At 42.6% G+C, this 26,527-nt stretch overlaps 1 protein-coding gene across 1 annotated transcript; it reads left to right on the forward strand.

The window, feature by feature from the left end:
- The first annotated feature begins 285 nt into the window (after window positions 1-285).
- On the forward strand, window positions 286-26,503 carry LOC109480811 (cadherin-related family member 1-like). Its single transcript, XM_019783129.1, has 23 exons — window positions 286-653; window positions 5,158-5,253; window positions 10,252-10,394; window positions 11,269-11,325; window positions 13,224-13,313; window positions 13,680-13,766; window positions 13,980-14,093; window positions 14,410-14,553; window positions 14,853-14,931; window positions 15,755-15,864; window positions 16,301-16,504; window positions 16,865-17,029; window positions 17,309-17,473; window positions 17,649-17,888; window positions 18,110-18,184; window positions 18,762-18,831; window positions 19,372-19,544; window positions 19,922-20,120; window positions 20,329-20,540; window positions 20,870-21,042; window positions 21,548-21,703; window positions 22,465-22,919; window positions 23,169-26,503. Exons 1-23 carry the CDS (start codon window positions 599-601, stop codon window positions 23,282-23,284), a joined length of 3,378 nt encoding a protein of 1,125 aa, XP_019638688.1. The 5' UTR covers window positions 286-598; the 3' UTR covers window positions 23,285-26,503.
- Window positions 26,504-26,527: the final 24 nt, after the last annotated feature.

The raw sequence follows: 26,527 nt of genomic DNA on the forward strand, positions 1-26,527 counted from the left end.
TCCTCCTCATGGCTGAGCAAGCCATATCTTTGGGGAAATTCCTTTTGTTTCTCTCTACGCGGCTTTAGAGGGTTGTTATGAATGATATTCATTCTATGTATCATCTGAATAACGGAAATATGATAAATCGTCCCATTGTCCACAGCCCGTACAGATACCTGCTTTCAAATTATCTATTGTGGATGTGATAGATAAATAAATCATGCACACGACCCGTGAAAGGGTTCAAATGAATACGTTATGTCCCCCATTCTGGAAATGGTATCTCCTGCCCGTGGACACACCTGCCGATGGTTGTGAGTCGTGTCAGCCGGTTTCAGGACGGATCCTCGGGCGTTACCCTTTAAATCCTCCCCATTCAACCCGCCGGATATATAACCCAGGTAGTGAGTGCGCTATCGCCATAGCGTTCGGGGACACATTCTACCTCGACAAAGGCGTTGCCAAGCGATGAGATTGTCCCGAAACGATCTACAGAGACCGTTATCATTGTCGTCCATTTTCCAGAGATAGGAGACACGAAGGGAAGAGCCACGCAGCGTACGTACACCACCGGCCGTTCGCCCGACGAGAACCGGCGGTGCACCTCACCAGCAACATGAGGACGGCAGACGTACTGTGGACGCTGATCCTGTTTAGTTTCATATCAAAAGGTGGGTGAAAATCGTCATGTCGTAAGGTGATTTCACGTCCCTACAGACAATTGAGTCACCAGGCATGGGACATGCAGTATGTGGGTGTTGATATTTTGTCACGCATGTGGGCATGCCATAACGGACCTGTAAATATTTTCTCAGTAATTTCACCCCACATATGCTCCGTGATATAGCACACCTACTGCACTGATGTCGCTATGTACAAACAGTGGGCTGTTATCGACCACGCTATTTTTAAGACGAACTGGGTCAGATTTTATAGCCCTTGCTCCGCCATGCCCTGGATGACCAAGGAGATTGGGAACCTTAAGGAAGAAGATTCATGTTGAAAGAACTATCAGGCTGAGGTTGATGTTACCAGAGAAATATTGTTTCCTTAAGCTTGTCATTTTCTAGAAAAATATTTTCATACAGTACCCGACAGTATGAAACGATGGGCTTGCAATGTGGTCTGAGACTGGGGTATGATAGCTGGAGATGCCATTTCATGTAATTCCCTTACGAGCTAGAGATAAATGTAGAAAATAGAGGCTGTATGTGTGGGGGAAGGGGAAGGAGCTAAGCTATCGTGGTTACGCCAAATGGCTCTAGTTCTTTACACACATTGTTTATGTTCATACTTCTTGTCAGGACTTTCAAAATTATGTCGTGTGGTGTGTGATACCTGTGTATGACCTGAGATAATACATGTAACAAGGTCAGGTATTAAGTACGGTTCGATGAGTTCATATGTCAGGTAAGGTCGTCCCTGATTAACCGAATATTGATTTCTTTTATTTAACTTTTAAAAAATAATAAGTTGTTCTCCATGGCCTAAAGGCCTGCCTAAAGTATTGAATAAAAAATCCCGACAGGCATTTTTTACGTTCAAACGTATATATATAACCCACTTATGGTGATATTGTGGTACTTAAGAGTAGCGCTGGTTGTTAAGAACTGTAAGTTCTAACGGCTTATATATACGAAAAGACGTTTGAGACCGTTAGAATTCTACCGGGATACCATTCAGGTATAAAAGAGATAAAAGCCACATCGGATGAACAAAAGCAAACAATACCTTAGGTACGTCGATGAAGGTTAGACATCCAGCTAGAACATTTCGAAAAATAGATCAAGCAACTGGATAAATTATCTAAAGAGCCAGGTGTTTCAGATAACATTCACTATCTTTCACCAGTGACTGAGAAATGACATACATGTATGCCGTACACATATCACGCCTGTACACAATATTGCAAAAAAAGTACGTTTTTTTTTTACACATATCGCATCAAACCTGTCGATAGAAGAATAATATTGCAAGGACACAACAAGGTCATCGCCGGTAGAGACAATTCCGACAACACAATGATCCACGCAAATCCAAATTACCAGGCAGAACACCACCGTTCAATTTGCCCGAGTGTGACGGAAATAAGTTAGTCGTAATGACCGCTTGGTCAAAACGAGCCCCAGAGATCTAAATGTTCCATAAGCGGCGCCGCCTTCGCAGACAAATTGGATCATTTACTTCCCCGCGGATTGATGTGAAATTCAGGTTCAGAACTCGAACCGCTAGAAGGGAGGGATTAACTCTAATGAATTGGATGTCGCGGCGTGCGGCGAGTCAGTATTTCAGTTGCAAATCGGTTGATTAATGGAAGTACATGGCTGCTTTTACTTCATGCGGCTTCTAAATCTGCATGATGAATTTCTCCCCTTTATTCTAGCAAAGTAATGAGCATTCAGAATAATACACGTGCGGGCTGTAAGATAAATTGAACTTATTTACATGGCGACAGTCTGTGGTTGAATTCAATGCAGTCGAAGAACACACAACAATGATGCATTGACAATGTTACACATGAATATAATATAGATCTAGAATTGTATTAATCACTTCCTTTTGTGTGTTGAATAAAATTCATTTTTCATCGGTTACCATATGTTTTCCCTTGCAATGTAATTACTTGCATGCAATAAAGAAAAGACCAACATATTTCAGGGCTTGAAATTCATCGATAGTAGCTGCACCTGTGCAACTAACCTAATTTTTTAAAACAAAGGTCACAACATAAAAAAAATAGAATGTCAGAAAACCTAATTACAAATCTTACTGCCTCTCTTCTAAAATTCTATTGCTGATTTATAATGTAACGGTAATACAACAAAGGTTTTATTAGTTTTTATGACTAGAATACTAGAGTATTCTGTTTACAATAGCACATTTAAGTATGTAACCTGCACAAATATATAAGTGCACGGCTCCAATTTTGTCTGGACAAAAGTGCATAAGTATGCTCGTAGTATTTCGAGCCCTGTATTGGTAACGTGACAAAAACATGCATTTCTGTACCATGAGTACACACACGCAGTGTCCTATACAAATCAGAGCACATATCGTCCCCAGGAGGAAAGAACTTCGACCTTATTCCGCGTGCAACAATGAGATTCATGCTGCCTTTGAGAGTATGAAGTCATCGATGTATTAACTGCATTAAATGACACCCTGGAAAGCCATAGTTGAAAATCAGGAATAATACATATGAAATGGGTTTTATGTCAATCATCCTTTGGTCAACTTGGGAAAGAAACTAAACTGCACGGATGAAAGATAAAAGTATCCTTAAGAATTTTCCATAGTTTTGTAGGAACAGCCGTGACATTTTTTGCTTACCACAGTCTGTTGTCGTTCTTGACAAGATGTCTCAACAACCTAAACAGAATCCGTGTTTATTCTGATGGGATCACTAGTAAGGACGCCCTGTGGGATGACAGGGAACATTATATCAGCACCTGTGTTAATAGGGAAAACACTCCGCTTTTTCTTTCCTTTTTTTTTTGTCAGTGAAAACGGCAGTGTTTTCATGAAGCTGACCCTCAATGCCAATCCCCATTGACAGTTGCCAGTCAAACAAGCCCTATTCCAGATCAGGTCTTATTCTACGCCTAAGGAACAACTCGCCACACCGATATGTTCCTGTTTGATTGACTTGAAGGACCAGTCCTTCTGTCCAGCTGTGGAGGACAGCGGCAGCCATGGTGCGAACACTGCCCAGAGTCTGGTACTGACTGAAGCGGATGTTGATGTTTACGAACGTCTGTCACTCACGACCCTCCAACCAGCAGATAAAGCGTCCCCGTTCCCCTGAAACGTACCAGTCACAGATGCGCCTGACTTGTGGTACTCTGGTGCCCCCATCTCCCTTATCTTGAACTACTTGCATAGCTATAGTTCCTACGTCTTCCGCATGTTGAAAGGCGAGATCATTTGTAATGGTGATTCGGTTGGGTGGGTGGCCGCAATGGCGCTGCAACGTTTGGCTTCCTTCCAAATGTCTAGCAGATGCCCAAATGTCCAGCAGATGGTTCTGTAGGATTTGTATAGATTATCGATTCTGTCAGATACGTAGGTATCGTTTGTACTTTCAGCATGAAATAAGAGGTGATAGATATCAAACATGCACGTTTGATAATAAAACTCCGATAAGAAATTGCCCAGTCTTTTCAAGATCTTGCCATGGATTCATACGGTAAGAGCGCGGTTACATTTGTCGTAGGTGGTAGTACGATTTTGATGTCCTAGTATTTTCAAGCAGGTGACAAAACTAACCGCCGACAAGGACCTTATACTGCATTTTTGATGACAATACAACTGGGTTTTGTACGACACAGCAAGCCTTTACTTTGGGATCGTACGACAATTATGCGACGAACAACGTTTTCTGACCGGAAGGAAAAGCCTGAAAGTGTGTATCATTTAGTCGGTTGAGTGACAGTTGGATTAGGTAAGCTCCACAGCCGATACACACCTGTCAACACGATGTGATAACGGGGAGATTTGCCGTCCATCTTGGGTGGACGTAAAACAACAGAGCGGGATCAACATCTTGTTAGTTCTCGACGGAGAAATCAGGGCAAGCCGTCTTATCTTTCGAAGTAACAGACGGGAGGACTGACCCATGGTCCCTCAGCTTGCAGTGCCGTGCACATAGACCTGTCACATATTCAACACCTTCCCACTTTGCTCACGGCCACTCCCTCAGCCAAGGTCGGTGCAGGGTTGGGAGTAGCCCGGAATCCATCATATTCTAGCTCCAGTTGGTACTCTGATCTCATCCAAGCAGAACATGAATTTCCCTACTTTTCACAAATCCATAGTTGGTTGGCGCAAATGACGTTTAAAAATTAGTAGGTAACCTCACCGAAAAACTCCCAACCGAAGATAGGATGACCTGATCTGGAGAAGGTCGGGAGGACATGTGTGGCTATCTTTACTGCTGGGGGTAAACTTTCACCGTGACAACCTGAGGTTGAGAGTGATAGAGAAATGTTGCTAGTGATAGAAATTGGCGCCATATGGCATGGTGTTATAGTAAAGTCTTTAGACCTTGAATTAGAAGATAAACAGATCGTCTTGCTAGTAAGAACTAGGATTAGGAGATATGAGTGGATCACATTTAGTGTGGTAGTACGACATGGCATCGTCAAACGTTAACCCAGTTTTCTGCCTCTCTGACAGGGCGGACCAACATGCCGCCGTACTTCTCTCCGTACGTACCCGGGACAGACCGCGGCAACATGCAGCACCTCGCCATACGGGAGGACACGCCTGTCGGTAAGAAATAAACGAGTGAATGAAGGAATGTATGAACGAATGGACGAATGAATAATGAGTGGATGAACGAGAAATTGGAGATTTCAAACTTTCGAGAAACATCTAGAGTTTAGATTTTGGTGAATTTGTTGGCACAACCAAATAGTTGGTCCCTAGATCCAGTCTTCTCCCAAAGTCTGAGGCATCAATGCTGACATCACTGACAGTACAACTGACTGACCCAAAAATAGAAGTAGGGCCTCAATTACCGAGTCACCAGTCCAATTAACTCACCAAGTTGCCGTTCGTTACTTGATCTATGGCGTTTGTGACCGACTTACTTCGACCCGCTGAACCCCGTATTTACAATCTTGTCTGATGACTGTTGACAAAGACCTGCAGGTTTGGGTCATCAAACATACCTGAAACCTTTCGGGAAACTTGAGAGTTGTGAGAAAATGCAATAAAGGACGAACGGAATTCAATTTTAAACAAAATGACGGTAAATTGGAAACGGAAATGAAAATGGACCCACTTTTTGTCCTGGGATTGATATCAAAAGTTACTTTCCTTTACGGAAATGTGTCCGCTTCCTTAAAATGCCGTATTCTCCACCGAGAATACCGGACACGAAGGCTTATCTCTGAGCCATGATAGCTTCATCTTTCTTGAATGCTGAAAATAAAGACATTTTGTTCCCTTTGTGTCTTCACAGGAAATGTTGCCTACACACCGCACACTAGGTGTACCGTTGACATATAGAGAATGCAGATTGGTTGAACTGTCACCAAAGCTGGTTCAATCTGGGTCTTTCCGTCTATAGTTAACCTAAAAAGATCTCGACACCTCCTGCGTGTTATGAAATTTTTCTGCACAATTTTTTAAATGACCAAATGTCATTCCGGACTAAGTACATGTATGTGTAATTTGCTAATGGCGCAGGTTTTTAGTCATAAACCTCATTTCCTTTGCATTTGATAACCGCGACAATGGCGAAAGATGAAGAACCCATAAATAGTTCACCGGAAACAGGTTGTAAGGGCCCGGTCATCGTGAAACGTTGTACGATCCTCGTTGGATTGAAAAGTGAGGGTAAAAAGTTTGGGGCCGGGCTTCTTGCTTGGTGCAATTTTGCCTAGTACCGAAAAGGCTGTCTTCTCATTTCGAAGATTGGTTCTGCCATAGCCTGCTGTAAAATCCTATGTATACGTCATCACGAATGAGTCCGCGCCGTAACGAAGAACTTCAGGCCCGTCCGTCCGGTTTACTCATGAGCTACATACTTTTCCAGTTGGGACAATTCCGACTTGATGCATTTAACCCCTGCACCGTTCGATATCATTACACAGCCCTTACCATATACATACAGGCCTCTAGTCTCCAAATTTCCCTGCCATCAACCGTTCAGACGAGATGGCCCATTGTCCGGTAATGTGCTGTGGTCTGTAGGAATGACTGCATCCATACAAATGTCCTGTACAGCTCGCAAGGGAACGGCTTGATATGTAACGCCGAACATTATGAAGACTCCCTAAACTACCGTGGCCGACAAGGACAAACCTGCGTCGCCTGCGCGCACACCTGCGTCGCCTGCGCGCACACCTGCGTCGCCTGCGCGCACACCTGCGTCATCTCTGCAAAGAGCTTCCTCGTCTGCGCACGACTACCTGCGTCGTGTCTGCCAAGAGCTTCCTCACGCCTGCACAGAAAGAGCTTCCTCGTCTGCGCACGAATACCTGCGTCGTGCCTGCCAAGAGCTTCCTCACGCCTGCTCAGAAAGAGATTCCTCGGCGACCTCGCTGCGCGCAACGAAAGCTCGCTGCACGGAAGAATACGTGTCACCCCTGCCTTGTTGAAGAATGGACGGTCCCCTATTATAGGTCAAGGGTCACATCGCAGTGACACTGTTCGCTGTCGTTTTTGTTTACTTCAGTCTCAAATTTGTTTTAGCTTTTATGCTTACAATGTCCAGCGCGTTTATTAATCAATAACGGTCCCGTTAGTGATAAAATTAATTAATAGAAATCCTGCATAGATTATGTTAATATTGCCCTTACGAAATCTGCCCCCTAACAACAGAACCACCTCGTCTTCGATCTTCCCCGGTAAGTGCCCGTTGTTTATTTGCATGAACAAAGCGAATGATTCCAAAGAAACATTTTGAGGACATCCTATGGCAGTCTGGGCATCGATTCTTCCCGACCCGCGACGATACACACGGTTTTTAGACCGGATTTGAAGTAGGCGACGATATGGGGGGAGGGGGGGGGGGCGAGGCACATGTAACGTTACAGTATAACTTCAACAAAAGCATAAATTCAACAAAATGAAGCAATCTTGTTTAAAGTAAAATAAAACATAACTAGAGATATCCCTCCAACCTTTTCCAGAATATTGAGGAGATCCATTCATTTGATCCAGAAATACACCTTGTCAAAGTTGCCTTTATTTTTGTCAGCCACATTGTTTACAATGTGTGAACTTCAGGTGCTGGCATAAATTCAAAAACATCAACTGATCTTCTTGAAACTGAACTGAAACTTGACTACTTATGTCACTCCCACATATTCTGGAATATCAAAGTGATCATGACTTTTGATCCAGAAATATGGACTGTCAAAGTTGCTTAATATTTTGTCAGCCATATTGTTTACAGTGTGTGAACATCATGTGCTGGCATAAATTCAAAAATATAGAATGATCTTCTTCAAATTCAAACAGAACATAACTGCATATCTCCTATCCCACTACTGCAGGATATAGAAGAGATCCATCATTTGATCCAGAAATATAGACTCTCAAACTTCCCAACATTTTGTCAGCCATATTGTTTACATTGTGGGAATTTCAGGTACTTGCATACATTTCAAAAACCACAACAGATTTCTTTAAAAGTCAAATGAAACAAAACTACATATGTAAGTCCAACATATTGCAGGATATTGAAAATGTACATGTTTTTGATAAAGAATTATAGACTTTCAAACATGTTCAATGATTTGTCATCCATATTGTGGACACTCAAAACTGCTTTGGGTGTCAACTATAATCCTAGGGAGAAATTCTCAAACAAATAAAGGATCTTTTCCCAAATAAAGTAGAAAAGTAGTACATATATATACATATTTCTAACATATGTTGTAATTTCAAAGAGATACATTCCTATCAACCAGAAGCATGAGCATAAGAGAATGATACACCTAGTGTAAGCATTGGCCAGGTCCCCCTCCCCCACCTGCAGTAAATGTTTACTAAATGATATTCATCAATGTTTGGATTTTATTATAAACACTCATGATCACCTATGAGCTGCACTGCCAATACTAGTAATATTATTGTGGAATAGGAACCCATGATGGGGTATCAACTTAGAAAAAGCCATACAAAGTCATGGTGTATGAATAGAAATGTAATGCATGTACCAGAGGATTATCTATGCAATGTTATGTGATGCAGTATGAAATTTGACAGTATTTTAGTTACTGATTGTCTGCAGAAAGAAAAGCAAATGATTATGGTGCTTTCATCTCATTATTATTCTCTTTATTTTCTAGTTAAAGTACCGGACCAAGGGTGGTACTGGTTTGTTCTACACCAGGAATGTGGAGTTCAACCCTGCCTAAGACACCAGATCACTATCTATTGCTATCTTCCTTTTCATCATTTAATGTTAAGACCAGAATATTCGTACCTTGGTTTAAAATCTGACAGTGTATTATATATATATATCTAAGTCAAGCCATTTCATTATTGGCATTATAATGTTCTGTGTTATGATATCTAAAGACAAGTATATGTGTATGTGGTAGGATCAATTCTAATAAGACATACCTTAATATATTGGAAGGTTATAGATACATGCATTTTGACTGGAATCATTATGATCATGATAGAAATAACTTGTTACATCACTGTGTACAATTTTTTTAAATATTATTGTCGTAAACCCAAGGTATTGCCTGTGTTGTACCATGTTTTTTGCATTCCTTTTGATACACATTAAAGACAAAACCTGCCATGCAATTGTCTATGTTGCCTTATTTTTTATAGATAATCATAGTATGATTTCACAACAGTGGAAGCATTGGGATGACAAGCTAGAAGACAAGTATCATGTTAGACAAGTGTCCAATAATTTTCTGAAAATCATCCCAGTACCAAGAAATTTAATTGGAATGGCCTGAGTATAAATTAAGCATAAATATTTACATATTTTAACAGCCGGACATTGTAAGCATAAAAACTAAAACAAATTTGAGACTGAAGTAAACAAAAACGACAGCGAACAGTGTCACTGCGATGTGACCCTTGACCAATAATAGGGGACCGTCCATTCTTCAACAAGGCAGGGGTGACACGTATTCTGCCGTGCAGCGAGCTTTCGTTGCGCGCAGCGAGGTCGCCGAGGAATCTCTTTCTGTGCAGGCGTGAGGAAGCTCTTGGCAGGCACGACGCAGGTATTCGTGCGCAGACAAGGAAGCTCTTTCTGTGCAGGCGTGAGGAAGCTCTTGGCAAACACGACGCAGGTAGTCGTGCGCAGACGAGGAAGCTCTTTGCAGACATGACGCAGGTATACGCGCAGGCGACACAGGTGTGCGCGCAGGCGACGCAGGTGTGCGCGCAGGCGACGCAGGTGTGCGCGCAGGCGACGCAGGTTTGTCCTTGTCGGCCACGGTACTAAACACCAAATTACCATTCAAACGAGGACTAAACTCGTTCTATATGATGAATAAGTCCTGTCCATTTGTTTCGGGCGGACGAAATCAATCTTCGTTATTCGACATACTGTCATTACACCAACCTATTATTAAACATTTCTCATGTTAGGAAATTTCTCTGTTAACAGGAATACGTTTTTGGCCTCTGTGTCACTTCGCTGCAGTATCTCTATCTGTATAACCTCCCCACAGTCATCCAGTGTTGATTCATCGATATCATGATATATCAAGATATCATAATATCACTATTACACTATAGACCTCAATTTCTGATGTCACAACTTGTACATATCTTCTACAGGGACTGTGGTTTACACACTGCACGGAAGCGACCCAGAAGGACAGACAGTTTATTACGGTATCGAGGGTGACATCGGCCGAGAACACTTCACAGTCGACCGGCTGTCAGGAACGGTCACCCTGAAGGAAGCTTTCGATCGAGAGGTGGGTCTAGTGTTCAGCCTGGATGCCAGACTGTTTCCATGGCCTACACAGGCTAGCTCCTTGGCTCCAGGGCCAACATGCCCAAAGATAATTTTACCAGAATCCTCTTCCCCCTGAGAAACAGTTTCTAACACAGGAGGGCTGTGGTAAAATTTTTCTTGTGAGCAGGTTGGCCCTGGAGCCGAGGATCAGGCCTGTGTAGGTCCTGTAAAAAGTTTGCTATCCCTATCCATGGTGACCTCGGACAAACAAAAGAAACATGCCCCGCCTTTAGAAATGACACTCTCTTACAATAAGATCAAATGATAGCTTGAAGATTAAACTTTGATGGCGATGGATTTACTTTGCATTCTTACGTGGCATGTTTTACAACAGCGAAGTCATTTCCCTTTGTGTGTAGTTCACAAAAGGTGCCTGTTGGGATGGAATTTCATTACATTACACGTCCGTACATGTGTGTGTCTAACTATTTGCTGGCACGATATCTTCGGAATGTATACTGTTCACATAAAGTTATCCCATTCCGACTATTTGCATTACACGTACATGTCCATAGTTATTGCGTGCCATACGACTGTCTGCGAATGCAAACATAACATAACTTTACATTTTTATTGCATCTTTAATAAACATCCTCTACGAGCCGGGCTTTTTGGCGAAGCCTCAGCCACCAGCCTAATAGTATAATATTGTGCACAGTCTGCGAGAGTGCTAAGCCCCCCTAAAAGACCCGACCCAGAGATGCAAGGAGGGTATTATTTTTATTTTTCAAAAAATGAGAGAAAGCACTACAGATCTCCAACCTCCATTGGTTTGCTGACCTAAAACTTTCCCAACGATGACATAATAGATGTCTTGTTCATTCCATGTACAGTTGGGGGCCGAGCATGACGTGGTGGTGACTATTGAGGACAGCACACCAGCCAACAAAGTAAGTCAATCGGCACTCAAAACATCATCAGTGGACACTATCAGCCGCCATAAAACACAAGTACGTAAGGCTGCGGTCACAAGCGTCGTACGATCGCCTTACGACGTTCTTGGAGCAGTCGTGTATGTGTCCTGCAAAATAAGTTGTATTTTTTAAATAAGATGCTGCCTGAGATCCTTGATGGTGGTTGTTTCCATCACAATTTGCTTGAAAATTTCACGGCATCAAACGACATACGACAAATGTACGACCCACTCCGTAACAAAACTTCCATCCGAGCAGGTTCGGGACCCTTTTTTGCTTCCCTTGATGGCCGTTGATGGTTATTACCATGATTCCTGGTCCCAGGAGACAGCCGGGGTTGGACCAGTATCGGCAGGCGCTGGTTATAGGACGATCGCGTGACAGAATCACGGCCGTCTGTCGCCTTTACCAATAACCCGACATTCCTCAATCCCCAGGTCATGAAATATTCACGACCGAAAAGGGAAGCTAAAGAAAGTGAACTCAGGACGCGATGAAAGAATGTATTGTTTTCAACTATGCGAAAATGTACAGGACGGAAATTAAAAACAAAATATCCCGTGGTTAAAGACAACAGTGTATTTCCACGCCAGTGGTGGCGGTAGGCAACCTCTAGAAACAACTGCATAACATGAACTGCTGGAAAGGCGTAACAAGGAGCTCGAGTATGTTTATAAAAACATGAACTGCGAGGGGCGAACCGGTAACCTGTACACCGTTCCGTGACAACTTGTCTCCCAGTGGGAGCGGAGAAGACAGCAGGGCTCTTAAAGTCTGCAATGAACTTGGCCGGTGACGACAATGCAACCAGATAACCCATTCAGACTTTTGAAGTCGTTAAGAGCCCGTGGAACGTTTCTCAAAAGGACGGAGGATGGTGTCCTTAACGTGCGTCATGATGACTTATGATGTACTCTGAGTAACTTGTCCCTAGGGAATATGTCTTTCATCCTCATCGCGCGACGTATGCAATCTTCAGTTCCTACAATTCCCCAGTGTCGACCTATAATTTCTGCTGGCTTCCGTCCAGATTCTGATATCTTTGACCTCTAGTCACTCTGCATGTCAATCTTCCCCACCCAGCTGCTGTCAACCTGCTCTGTTTCTTGACAAACAGATACACAGACCCAGAGCTCAGCCACCCAAACCGATACCTCTCTTTCCCGGATGTAATGAATCTGTTTTGTCATGTGTTTAAAAGATGGGGCACACATAGAACACCAGAACACAACAATGTCTCTGTCTTGACGATTATGGTTTCCTGAGTGACGTACTTTCATCAAATCCTAGCATGAAACCGTATTAAGTTATGTAAACACAATCTATTGTTACAGGACATATGGATGCTGTACAGTGTCTACAATGCAACATGCATTTTCACTGAAACAATCAAAACGATGCTGATGCTTCCGTTATCTTATAGATGATCTAGATACGATTGTTTCATCTGTTCCCTACTATCATTCAAAAGTATTATCGTGGTTGTCTGGTACCTGCGTACTATATCGGTACGCGGTGGGATACACGCTTTATGTCACGAAGGGGACATTAATGTCATCACGAAGATGACATGCAATCGTAAAACGGCTAGCTGGATATAACTACGCTAGATTCTGCAGTATATTAAATTTGACCAACTGGTATTATTATACTTTAAAGGGCCTTCTGAGTCTATATGCTCTTGCAATAATAAGCCTGTTACGAAATTTGAGTGGTCTCACATCACAAGAACCATAGCGTGATAAGCATAAACAGAAGAAATCACTACTGATGCTGACCTTCCAAAACGTTTACGATTTCTTTTGAAGACGGTAGATAACTTTAAAGGAACGATGCCACGAGTGCAGTTCATGCCTAGTCTCTGTTTCCCCCAGGTACGACAGTCGTCTAAAATCTTCGTGACCGACACGAACGACGAAACTCCCGTCTTCAAGAACCTGCCGTACAGGGTACAGATTCCGGAGGTAGGCGTTTTATCTGCTGACATTTGCCCATGAAACAACAAAATACAGATGTCACACCTCTTAAGTATTTGGAGCTGTTGTGGGTTTCTTCTTTTATTGTGAGTTACTATCACTGATTCTTTGTATCTTCTACTGTCACTGCCTGTGGAGAGACATTTTCCCTCCAATTCAGCCATGCTACTTGTCTGTGGTTGCAATATTTCTCCCCTCACTCATTCCTGTCACTCTACTTTAAATGACTACGTATACGGACACACAAGCAAATGAACAAGCAAACAAGCCGACAAGAAAACCTCCGTACACTAATAATAAGTTGGGCACTGCTAAAGTAAGCATATACTAACAATTTTTCCACTTTTGCCACAGAACTCGCCTGTTGGAACATTTGTGGTAAGAGTGTCGGCGGAAGATAGAGACTTGGGACTGGCCGGCACGGTACACTACAGAATACAGGTCAGAACGATGTGATCATTCATTCATATCTTGTTTCAACATTTCTGATTCCTTATCATAAGCATTAGATTTCATTAGATTAGGGGCCATTTCAATCCTGACTCCTTCTGGTCAGTCTGTGGTTACACCATTTCCCTCGCACTTCCTGTCACTCCGGGGACGTGTGTAATTGGTTCTCGTCTTCAGTAACGAAACATTTTTATTTTTCCTCAGGAATCGGAAGGTTCCAGCAATTTCTCCATAGATACCGTAAGAGGCGTGATTACCTTGGCTACCACGCTGGACTATGAGAAGAAGACATCCTACCAAGTCACAGTTATGGCCAGGGTAAGGCTAAAACAAACATACAAACAAACAAACAAACAAACAAACAAACAAACAATCTATTATAACAATCATTCTGATAAACACACAGCAGGAGGTTTGAAAGTTTCAATACATAAATTTGAAAATGTTAACTACAAAATTTAGCGTAATGGGCTGATGATCCGCCCTGAGGTGTAAACCACGGAGTGAGCGAAACAACATCAACAATATGACCGGTCTATATGGAGTAATAATGACCGATAGTTATGGCAAAATGGAACCTTCTCATTAGCCAACGTCATCTGGCTATATGATAACCTGAAACAATCTTGTTCAGGACGAAGGCGGATTTTACCGGGACCAGAAGGTGTACAGGAACAGCACGGCTGTAGTGGACGTGGAGGTGCTGGACCAACAGGACATGGACCCGGTGTTCTACGGACAACCATACCGGGTCAACATCACAGAGGACACACCTGTGGTAGGCACCATACCGAGTATTCTCATGTTTGGGATAAAGCCATACATATCAATCTAGCTGTGCTTTTTGTAAGAATCTAGCTGTGCTTTTTGTAAGAATCTAGCTGTGCTTTTTGTAAGTGAGGAAACAGACACATGCAGGTTATGGTTTTGTGCAAACAACGACGCATCAACTTGAAGATAGCACACTTTCATCTTAAGAATGTTCAAAACAAATGGAGAAACATTTATTTGCTTGGTTGTTTGCCTATTTATCCGGGACAATCCTTGTAGTGTACATTACGTGTCTTGACTCTCTAGGGTTCCTCCATCGCCGTAGTGTCGGCAGTGGACGGAGACAGGGGAACACCAAACGACATCCAGTACTCCGTCACATGTGGTAAGTATGAAGTACTAACCTACTGTCGATTTTGTGATCTGTCATAGGTAACTGTATCATTAGTATGTGATGCGGGGCAATGACAGAAATTCAGGTCAAAGGTCCCAGAGGAGGTTATCCAACTTCCTGTCTTCGATTTGCTGTTACATGTATGTCTGCTGCTTTTGTTTTTCAAATTTACAGAATCGCCGAGAAAATTCACAAAAATGAATCAAAAACAAGATTCCCAAAAAACTCTAATAAATATTACATTGATATTCATATAACTTCTTTTCATAGCGCAAGCGATTGCGATGATTTTTGCAAATTTAGAACCAATTGCCACTACGTATCGGCTACACAGATCAATTGGAACTGACGGAATCAATAGGAATTAACAGCGCTGTTATGTTGGTACAAATCTATTGAAAGGTGTGTGACAGCTGTGAGCAGTTGTGTTGCTCGTGTTTCTCAAGTTCAGCTCTATTCCGTCCGACAGTTGCTGGCGGTAGACACACAGTGAAATCGATTTCCCTATTTTGTGCGATATTGTTTATGGAAGCACTCAGCGCTTATGATAACTATTGATATAAAAAAGAAAAGAAGAACATTGAACATCGAGCGGTCCACGTATTTCATTTCTCCTCACAGAGTAAGATTGATTGTATGACCTGTTCCTGTCGAGACCATGCTGGGTCCAGACGTGTTTTGTGCCCCGGAGCCTGATGAAACTATGTAGCTTTATACACTCCGGTGAATTGTGTGCTTTGTGTATTCATAACAATATCTATTGAAATAACAATAGTAGTAGAACATGTGCCAACTGTGCTGTTTGCCCTGACAGACGCAGGCCCGTTATTTGACATCGATCCACACACAGGGGTCATCAGGGTCAACCAGTCCTTAGACAGAGACGACCCGACCATTGGGGACGTCCTGACTTTGGACGTGAAGGTGAAGCTCTCTTAGTTGTTCCGTCTAGTAAGACAACAGTATTTTTACCGCAGTAACATCACGACTGTAAATGTTAGCGTTTAACCTTCTGTAAATGGTAGCTTTGGAAAGTTTACCAAATAGGTATCAAACTGAACCTATAGTGCATTGTGGTACAAGAAAATAGCTTTTCAGCACCAAGGGCGGTTCAAATGTCTTACCCAGTCACGGGTCACTCTCGTAGACTCATACTCATAGACCGTCGTACGATTCTAATGGTGTAAAATTTTCAAGCAGGCCATGATATAACTAACCGCCGAGTTACAGGAGAGCCTTTTAGGAAAAACAAGACACCTGCATATCGTAAGGCAGATACAAGGCCAATCCAAGAATGCTCTCAATTCGCGATCGTACTAACGACAATCATGCTCTTACCTACCATTTTAAATGCGTATAGGCTATGGAGATCGGTCCCGGTGCAGGGCTGGACATCTGTACGCACGCCAGCGTCACCGTCAGGTTGCTGGACGTCAATGACGACTCGCCGACGTTCTATGAAGGTGAAGTGCCGCAGGCGGTGTTCAACACGTCCATCCCGGAGGACGCCGAGGGGGGAACATACCTCACACAGCTCAACATCGTCATCATGGACAGAGATGAGGTAAGGGCCATACCGCCCTTCGGCGTAACACGTCAGCTTAGTAGACATGCGGCGCAGTGGCAACTGGTTATATTACGCTGAACGACCTATCACACCTAGCCTTTGCACATCTAATTGCACGCATTCTTTAAAACTATTTAGTGAGGATGTCCCTATTGTACTTGGTGGCAGCAATTAACACTCTACGAGAATTCTAGGGAAAAATGAATTTTCAAAATCCCAATCTTGGGTTGATAACTCTCTCACTTGCAGGCTATTTCTTTTTCTTTTCTAAGGAGGTATTAGATACTTAGTACTTTATACGCTGAGTAGTTTTGTAAATTAAAAGATCCTGAATAGCTTTATTTACTTTTCAATCAGGGTAACAACGCGGTATTTGGTATCGACCTCCTTCCGGTGGTGGGACCAGAAGAGGACATTTTTGACGTCGACCCGAAGTTTGCGGCAAACATTGTTCACCTAGCGGTCCGGCTGAAGAGTACAGCGTCGTTGGACAGGGAGAAAACCAGCAACTACACTTACATGGTGAGACCATAAACAGATTCCTCTATATCTATCATGGAATCCATTCTATTCCAACTTGTCTGATCGCATCTAAGAAGAACATGACTTTCCCGATGTGTCAAAATTCTGGAAGTGTTGGAACACACGACTAGTAAAGACAACTAAGCAACCTCGCGGATGAATTCCACACCACAGACAACCTTGCTAGCGACTAGCTCCCAAACCATGGTCTAAAGAGGGTCCCGAGACCATGATCGGCTATGTGTGAGAAGCGTAAGATCTTCTTGTCTTCTCCTGTAGGTTTTCGCGCACGAAACCAGCACCCTTGAACGCCACAACGGCTCGGCCCTGCTGGTGGTTCAGCTGGAGGATGTGAATGACTGTCCTCCCGTCTTCAACTCCTCCAGACTGGAGGTCAGCGTGCCTGAGGACGTGGGAGTGGGGGAGACCATCACTACCGTTGTAGTAAGTAAAACTACACGCAGAGTTATTCAGAATATTGAACACAAACAATGAGACAAAACTGGTGTATGGTTTACTGTTGTTGGAAAGTACTAGTTGAAAAATTGTGTAAAAAATCCTCAGTAAAAGCAGATTGCCCACAATAGATGTCCCCTAACCAGATTTCACAATTCCCCAGGCTACTGACGGAGATGAAGAGGGAACACCGAACAGTGAGATACGTTACAGTATCGTCACTGGCAACGACGACGACCTCTTCGCCCTCGACGAGACCACGGGCGTCCTGACCTGGAACATGCCGGTGGACTACGAGAGTATAGACCAGAGTGACCGCGGAGCCTTCACGTTGGAAGTCCAGGCTCAGGACCAAGGACAGCCCCCACTGAGTAGCACGGTAGAAGTGGTCATCACGGTGGAGGTAGGTCATGGTGTCAAGGCTAGAAGGGCGCTGCTCCTCTCACATGTACATGCCTCTTTACATTATTTTCTTGGTTCTGTAGTAGGCGACTTGAGTACTTGGAAGTTACAGTCGCTTTTTGTTTTCTAGGCAGTATTTTCGGTGCTTCTTTATCATTTAATGGTTGTAAGGATCCACAGAGATGACTTTACAATAGTAAATTTCTTCCTTCTCTCTTGAAGTATCTTGGTGAGCAAAGAATTTGCGATTGTGTGTCGACTGTAGCTTGGAGCACGCCTCCTCCTGTAAGCCACAAGGTACTGCAACACACGATGACTCTCAAAACTAAATTGTTTTTTTGTTTGTTTGTTTGTTTATTGCTTACTTCACTGTCTAATTTCTATCCATGCAGTATCTAGAAGTATATTTCACTCCTGTACTACTATATTATTACTAGATCGAAGCTTCATATTCGATGGTATATGAGTATACTGAGTAATATTTCTTACCAGAATGCAAGTTGCCTTTACTAGTTGTATTTCGGTACATGAACATAGACATTGTGACTTAATGTTATTCATTGACTCCTTGACATGTCTTCAAGAGAGCAGTAATATCACTGTTAAATGTCAACTTGTCTCCACAAAAAGGAAAGTTCAATTACTGATATCAATATTGTATAGCGCCTTTTGTATGGGTCTCATGATATTGACGTTATGCCCTTGCCTGACCCTACCTGTAGGACGTCAACGACATCAATATTGTACGTCAACGATATCAATATTGTACGTTAACGATATTAATATTGGACGTCACTGATATCAATATTGTATAGTGCCTCTTGTGCGGGTCTCGTACTAATGACGTTATGCCCTTACCTGACCCTACCTGTAGGACGTCAACGACAACGCCCCGGCATGTCCTCACCTGTACAACTTCACCGTCACGCAAAACGTCATCCCAGGTAACGTGGGCTTGAAAACAGCGGGATTTACTAATTATTAAAGCTGCTCCCACCAGCTAGTCACGTAAGGCCATGGCTGCTGGCCATTGATGCCTAGCTAATGTATGCAAGTGACACCTACCATATGGTCTACCTAATTAACGATCCACATACACTTTATAGCTAATAACATATCAGATCATAGGTCACGGTCGTTACAACAGGTTTTGATTCGTCATGTTCATGTGTTACCGAATTGACTCAAAATGTAATGTCGACGAAAGTGTAATGTACCATAGATAGTTCAAATCAACAGGTGCAAATCCAACATACTGTGCAGATTTTATACGTTATGTAAAATAACCAGGAGTTGCATTTGCACCTCCAATATATATTGTTTTTATAAACTATGGAGTGCAATTTTCTTGGATGATATTTTTCGAATTTCGGCTGGCTAGACAATAGGAAACAAAAACATCCTTGGTGTCAGAAATGAAAGACGTTCTATAGAAAGTGATGTAACAGGTATTGACCATCAAAAATGTATTTTGCCACTGGCAGGGTCCTACGTTGGCAGAGTTGCAGCAGTAGACCTGGACGAGGGCGACACCCAGCGGATTACTTACGAGCTGCCTCAAAATCTGAAAAACAAATTCGCCATAGACCAGGCGACGGGAGGACTCTTTGTTGCCAGCGGACCGTCTGCGACGTTCGACAATGAGGCAGAGGGTCAGGTGAGCACACTGTTCCAAAACACTGAATAATGTGTAGAAACATAGCAATGATTGTATAATTACTTCTGGGTACGAAAGTATTATTTTTGTTGGCTGAGCTGTGGGTTTGTGTGTGTCAGAACAGAGTAGGTTGGCAGTACGTGAACGGGGGAAGATTGACAGGCAGAATGACAGGAGGTCAAAAGGAATCGGCCCGCAGGTTAAACGCGAAGGTCTCATAATCTGGCCGGGAGTAAGCAGCAGGAATTAGTGGTCACCATGGTGGAATTCAGGAAGCCGACGATTACATTTGTCTGAAATCTCCGATCTTTTTTGTTAAGTGTGGATTGAGTGCTTGAGCACCGGTTTGTAAATATGTATTCCTCGTCTCCCTCCAGGTGTACGACCTGGTAGTGTACGCCAACGACAACGGCGTGCCTCCACAGATAGGCATATGTCGGGTCAAGGTGAAGATCACCAGGGCGCAGAGCACGCCGGGTAACGGCGAGAGACCCATGTTCACGGAAGAGTCCGTGTACTTGACCTGCGCCGGCGATTACGTCATGAAGGTGGAGATAGCAAAGTCCGGAGCGTCAGGTGAGAAAAATCTGTAGTTTATCTTCAACAATCAGGGCTTTTTTAAATCAAAAACTAATTTACATGGCCTTCTCTAGAATTGGATCAGGTAACGAAAAAGATGGAAGGATGATAATTCTTACAAGGTTCATGATGTGCAGCTACAGCTGAATCATTTGTGGAAAAGTATCGAGAAAATCATGGTCATGTCCCCCTTGCCAATATCCAGGTAACACAGAAGGACGGACACTTCACATTGGCGACTCTACGGCGTCCGACTGTCTGGCAACCGAGAACTCCACCCACTACGTCCTGACCACGCGTGTGGACGAGTGCGGCACCACCAAAACCATCCACTCCGGAAACCGCGTCATCTACTCCAACACGGTCGACTTTATACCCGTGCCTGACGAAGATACATCCAACATGACGGCGCTGGCGGTGGGTATCTGTGTAGTTATGGGACCGCTATCTCGTTTAGACAATATGAACAAAGGGTCGGAAGCATACCAAATTCCGTATCTGTAAGTCCTGCTTATAGGAGAGTCACTGGGTGACTTACAAACCATACAAACTTCCACAGTTGGGTAAGAAAGCTATATTTTTACACATCCCTCATTTTAACACACTGCGGTCAACACCAAATGACCTCAGAGAAGTGACTCTAGGGCTGGGAGCGTAGGCCTTGTCATGACCTTAGACATGTAAATATCGATACAATTCCGATATATTCGACGATTCAGCGTTGTTGTTGATTGCTGTACTTCCAGCTGGCGATGCGTCAGTACGCGGTAGTGAAGGTTGTCTGCATGTACACGGCGCGAGGTGTGGCGTCAACTCACTTCAGCCCGGAGAGGGATCCTACCATCGTCAAGGTGGCTGACGGCGAGATGGCCTACCACCTGGACCTGTACCCGGACGAACAATTCACCACGCCTTTCAAGTAAGAACATGTACTCAAGTAGTCCCTGAACTAAGCTCAATGTAAGGGCCCATTACCACACGCCTTGCGATCGTCGTATGTCGTACGATGAAAGTTTTGTGGCAACCAAAAAGAAAACTGATTGCGTGATGGCGATTCAGCACCATGAAAAGCGCCCATTGCGACCGAAGAGAGGCACTGCAACAGATCAAACGGTTTTGGTATATCTGTCCGTTGTGGTTAAAATATTTGTTGAAACCAAAAAGAAAGTACTGCAATGTGAAGGCGATTCAGCACCATGAAAAGCGCCCCCTTACAGCCGGAGAGACATTAGAACAGGTCTAAGCCGTTTTGGTATATATGTCTATCGTTTTCACTATCCACTTAGGTACATCGTAGTGTTGTAGAATATATAAAGCAACTGCCCACCAAGTTTCGATTTTCATCAATCTTCCTAGCTTTTGCAGAACACTCCAGAAATAATCCAACATTTCTAAGTTACATCCCATTGTGTCCCCCACTCCAGGGTCTATCCCATTGACGTCAGCATGGGCGAGTCCATGTACTTTGAGGTGGGTCTGGACTCCCCTGACCTCGCTCTCATCGTCTTTGCGGAAAACTGTTGGGCCTCCACAAGTCCCAGCGGAAGTACGGCCAACGCCCACTGGATCATACGAGACGGGTGAGACAAACGTCAATCAATTATTTATCCCTCGTCTGGTTGGAGGAGATGAATAATTCATTCCATCTGGCGAATAGCTGTTGCATAGGCTTGGTTAAAAAGTGATGGTGTGGCAAATTGCTTTGTTATAAACTGTCAAAGGTTTCTGGACAATTTACTGCTGGCTAGACAAAGTCTTGTTTAAAGTGACAAAACCTAATCGACATGAGTTTGACGTCAATGCGCTGTCCAGAATCATGGCGTGTAAGATAATTGCCTTTTTACTTTCTTTGTATTCAACCATCTTATGGTCGGTAAGATTGACAGGTAGTTGAAATATGGAGTCTGACAGCAGAAAGGGTACATCAGGGCATGGCGAGTTTACAATCGTCTATGTCAGGACACCGATTGTACTACAAGGATAAGACATGTAGGTCTAAAAGTAATCGTAGATTTGGGACCTTGGTGACCTACAAGTTCCCAAACCTCGGCAAGTGTTTTGAGTTTTCGCGAATGTATTGAAACTGTAGAGGAGATCGTATAATGTAATTTAACTGTTATTACACTTCCTGAATTCCTCCACACTCCACTTACTCTCGCTCACGGTGTGCTGGATCACCTTTAGACGTGACCTCTCGATCCAGAGCACCCCACCCCATCAATCATGCAACAGAAACTATCGGGACAAGAAGAGACCAAAATGTTATAAGGAAATATAACCTCCTTGCAGAGACACACATGGAGTAATAAAGTGTACTAAATCTGAATCTTTTTCTGTCCAGTTGTGTCGTCGATGAAAGTTTGCAAGTTCTGCCGTCCGACCAGCGGCGGTTCCGCTTCACCCTGGCGGCCTTTGAACTGTTACAGTCGAACCCCTGGGTCTATGTCTACTGCGAAGTCGTCGTGTGCAACATGACCGAGCTCAACTCCAGGTGCCACCAAGGGTGCATCAGCCAGGCCACCGAATCTCCGCCGAGTGAAGACGACAACTTCCGAAGGAAACGTTCGGACGGCGCCGATGGCATCAGAAGCAGCGGCGAGTTTTCACGAACATCGCTCGGGAGATGGAGGAACACCAGAGACAGTGTCGTCCGAAGACTACACGAAGTCGCACGGCAGAGAAGAGCGAGTTCGGCTAATCTCATAACACTAACCACGCCTGGCCCGATATCAGGGTACCTGGCGTGTGGAAAGAACTGTGGAAACGAGAGGGAGACAACCGCAATGTCACAAGTCGGTAGGTATACTCGATTTGTATTTATGAAGTTAGAGCGCTTTTCATGGTGCTGAATCGCCATCACATGACAGTACTGTCTTCTTGGTTGCTCGTTGTGAAGGAAACTTGGGTCATTACCTGATGGTGACCAATGAACACTTCCCAGAACTCAGACTTGTTGCCCTGGGAAGAATCTATGATGATCAATAATGTCAATTTCCACACATGTCAATTTCTTATTCTTGTGTATTTCATGATTGTTTCTCGCAGGGACGGAGCGATGGGTCCTGTACGGCACAGTGTTGGTGGTAGCGCTGATGGTCTGTATCACCGTACTCATCTCCGTCGCACTAATCCAACGTAGACTCAGCAACTCAACACGGTGAACAGCGTTCCCGGAAATGGTTTTAGTGATCACCAATTAAATGAGTGCCTGTGTTGAAGTAGACCAATCAACATCCTTGTAACATGTAAGGCAACGTTGGAGAGCTAGCCTGAACAGAGAGTATGTGTGCAACCTTTTGATAGGTTGCAGTCGGGACAATGTACCAAAATAAACCATCTATTGTGTAGGTAAGAAAGTAAAATTGATTATCTGAGGCGTTGTAGTGAGATTAGAAAGAAATTGGTATGCAGTCAGATTATGGCTGAAGAATCAAAAGGGAAACTAGTGGGATACTGTTGTTTGTGAATGGATACTTTGTGTAGAATCTTGGTCAAGGTTTAACCTTAACATATCACCAACGATTGCTAAGCAATTCAGCCGGACTGAATTGTCAAAAGTGAAAAATATCAAACCCCTTAATGAAAGATTGGAAAACTGCTATGAGGACGAGCTTGAGGAAAGGTGTGCTGTATGTACATGTGGTTCAGGTATTGTTGAATAGAGAGTCTAGTTTTCTACACAGAGGCTATTGCAGAGTGTACGTGACTGTAGATATGTGTACAGGAAAGAAGTCCTATCTATATGTACAAAAGACAGAGAATGTATATTTTAAAGTAACAGGTCCTGTAACATTGACCGACATTTATGTTTGTTTTAATGACAGTCAAGGTTTTGTCTAAAAATATCTTTATGTAATGCAGAATGATCAAAAATAGGAGTGATAGTAACTTCTGTTTATAATTTTAATCTTAACTTTTTATTCAGTAACTTGAGTAAGTGATTTAGTTCTCTCATTACATCACATTATACAACTAACATATACATGTACATACATCATAATTTCCAGTTGTGTATAAAGGTTCTATCTCTGGGCCGAGGGGAAACCAAGTTGTAGAATGGAAACTACACGGTTCAGGTTGAATGCATGGGTGATGCACCTTTGTCTTTTCACGAAAAGATACTTACAAGGCCAGTCTGAGAGTCAAGGTGTCACACTGGTTTGGTCTGTAAAAGTATCTAAGATGCAACTGGATGTTGCCTTAAAACCAGATGAAAGTTTTAAAAAACGAAGAGAGATGATGAGAATTTCAATGTAAGATACCAGTAGGTACAAAGTATTTATTGTACCAGCTTATCTAGGTGCTAGGCAACACTTTTATCCTTGTTGAGGGACTGACCATTATTTCTACCTCGTTCCAGTCGCATGGCTGTGTAAGGCATTCTATCTATTATGTTCATGTTGTACAGTCTGTCCTTTTGTAACTTCCCATGATGCATTCAACAACTTCTCAGACAGCAATATATCGAGTGTATAATATAATATTTATTACACATTTATACAGACATAGGTACTTCAATATTACTACTGAACATTTATACAATGAAGGTATCAGTTACAGGTGAAGCTAAAAGCTTCTTAGAAGACAGACAAGGAAATACCTCTTCTCTCCAAAGTGCATGAAGGTACAATGTACAATATAAAATTTCACATAAACACACTTCAATCCACATAGATTAAAGCTTTCTTTCCTGTATGCTGTAAATGGCTTAAGTGTCAGTACTAACGTTATACAAAGTAAAATACTTTTTTTTCCAAAATTTCTCCAGTCAACCTACTGACAACAGGAGGCTAGCGATTCCTAGGGTTTAATAGCAGAGCAATTCTGTTAAATGTGTCAGAAGGGAAAATCAACAAAATGTCTCAAAATGAAGGAAAACATCTGACACATGACATGGCCATATGTGAAGATTGTGGTACATGTACATGTACATATTCCTCTTTGACAGGAATATGGAAGGGCTCTTATGAGACTTTTTAGGCAGCTTGAAAGAATATGTAATGTCATTTTGCACCTATATGGTATATGCAATTATAGTGTTGTACCTGTAATCTCATGTCTGTACATGATCAAGACATATATCTAATATTACTACATCTGTTCACCACTTTATTCTCTTCGTCCAATGTAAATGTCATGACAGTCCAAACATATAATATGGTTTTCAACCTTTGTCATGGTGCCCACATACCAGCATTAGTTCACATAAACATTGCAACTTTAGATATTACACATAGTATATACGAAATACACGACATCCCAACAACTACAGTAACTGTAATAACTTCTCATTTGTTTGTACTGCAGCAAAACCTTGCACAAACATTGTCACTGCTACATACATAACTATCACTTCTCTAAGATTCACGTTTCACAAAATAGCAACTTTTCTTCCCAAAAATAGTACAAAAATGGCAAACTTACTTTTGATGTCAATGACGAGATACAATTTTCTATAGGAGATAGAATGCAATACTGATACTGATCAAGTCAATTTGTTGTCATACACATTTGATATATATATGTGACAGCTTGGATCCCATTTTATAGTGAAGAAGCAGTGTTGGCATGTCTGAGCAATAACTATCCTTTATCAATGTTAATATCAACTCCTACACTTGTAGCTGCTTTGAAGTGAACATTTGTAATGGTTGTCATGCTTGTGCAGATCTGTTGTGATTCAGTATGGACAAAATGCAGAGTTGTAGTACAACATAACATAGATAACATTATAGTGAGTCTGTCATGTGTGCCCATAAAAGCAAGAATATCTGACCATATCCCCTGTTTCATGACACAGTAAGTTATATGACATTGTATCATACAGCATTATAGAAATGATGAAAACACATGGATTATAGTCCTATCCTAATGCAATAAAATTCATGACTTCAGGCATATGTATCAATGTCTTGAGCAACTCATTGTTCATAGATACAATGTATCACTTTCAGGGATATCTATTTAAACAAGCATTATGATACATACGTTTACACATGCAACAATTAACTGCACCAAGAGCAGCCAGAACAACAGAATGTTTCCACAATGAATTAGATTGCAAAACATGAAAGTTTTAAAACTTGTAGACAAACCTGGTACAACTCTTGTGATGGAGCTGCTGTCATGGATCAAAAGCGCCCCCTTGTGTGAGAAGAAAGACATGCAGTTGTACTCAAGTTAAAAAGCATGCAGGTGGTACGGGACAATAATGTAAGCTTAACAAGTATGCTAAACACAAGCAACTGAGAAGTAATTAACCTTCAGCCTGCTAAGTTAGCTATTTGGCACCAAATGTGTGTTGGTCACCAAGTTTGATAGGTAGCAGGGCTATGGTCAAACTAATGAAGGGAAAAAACAGCAGAAAGGTATTAGCCTCCTCTTGTTTAAAATGCAGCGAGATG

This window comes from Branchiostoma belcheri, unplaced genomic scaffold (assembly GCF_001625305.1).
Source record: "Branchiostoma belcheri isolate BF01 breed outbred unplaced genomic scaffold, Haploidv18h27 scaffold52, whole genome shotgun sequence".
In the NCBI taxonomy this organism is placed as follows: domain Eukaryota; kingdom Metazoa; phylum Chordata; class Leptocardii; order Amphioxiformes; family Branchiostomatidae; genus Branchiostoma; species Branchiostoma belcheri.

Excerpts from the sequence above, each read along its gene's own strand:
- LOC109480811 (XM_019783129.1), top strand. The coding sequence starts at position 599 with ATGAGGACGGCAGACGTACTGTGGACGCTGATCCTGTTTAGTTTCATA. Across the intron at positions 17,030-17,308 it reads CCAGCAACTACACTTACATG|GTTTTCGCGCACGAAACCAG; the intron begins GTGAGACCATAA and ends CTTCTCCTGTAG. Across the intron at positions 18,185-18,761 it reads CTCCTCCTGTAAGCCACAAG|GACGTCAACGACAACGCCCC; the intron begins GTACTGCAACAC and ends CCCTACCTGTAG.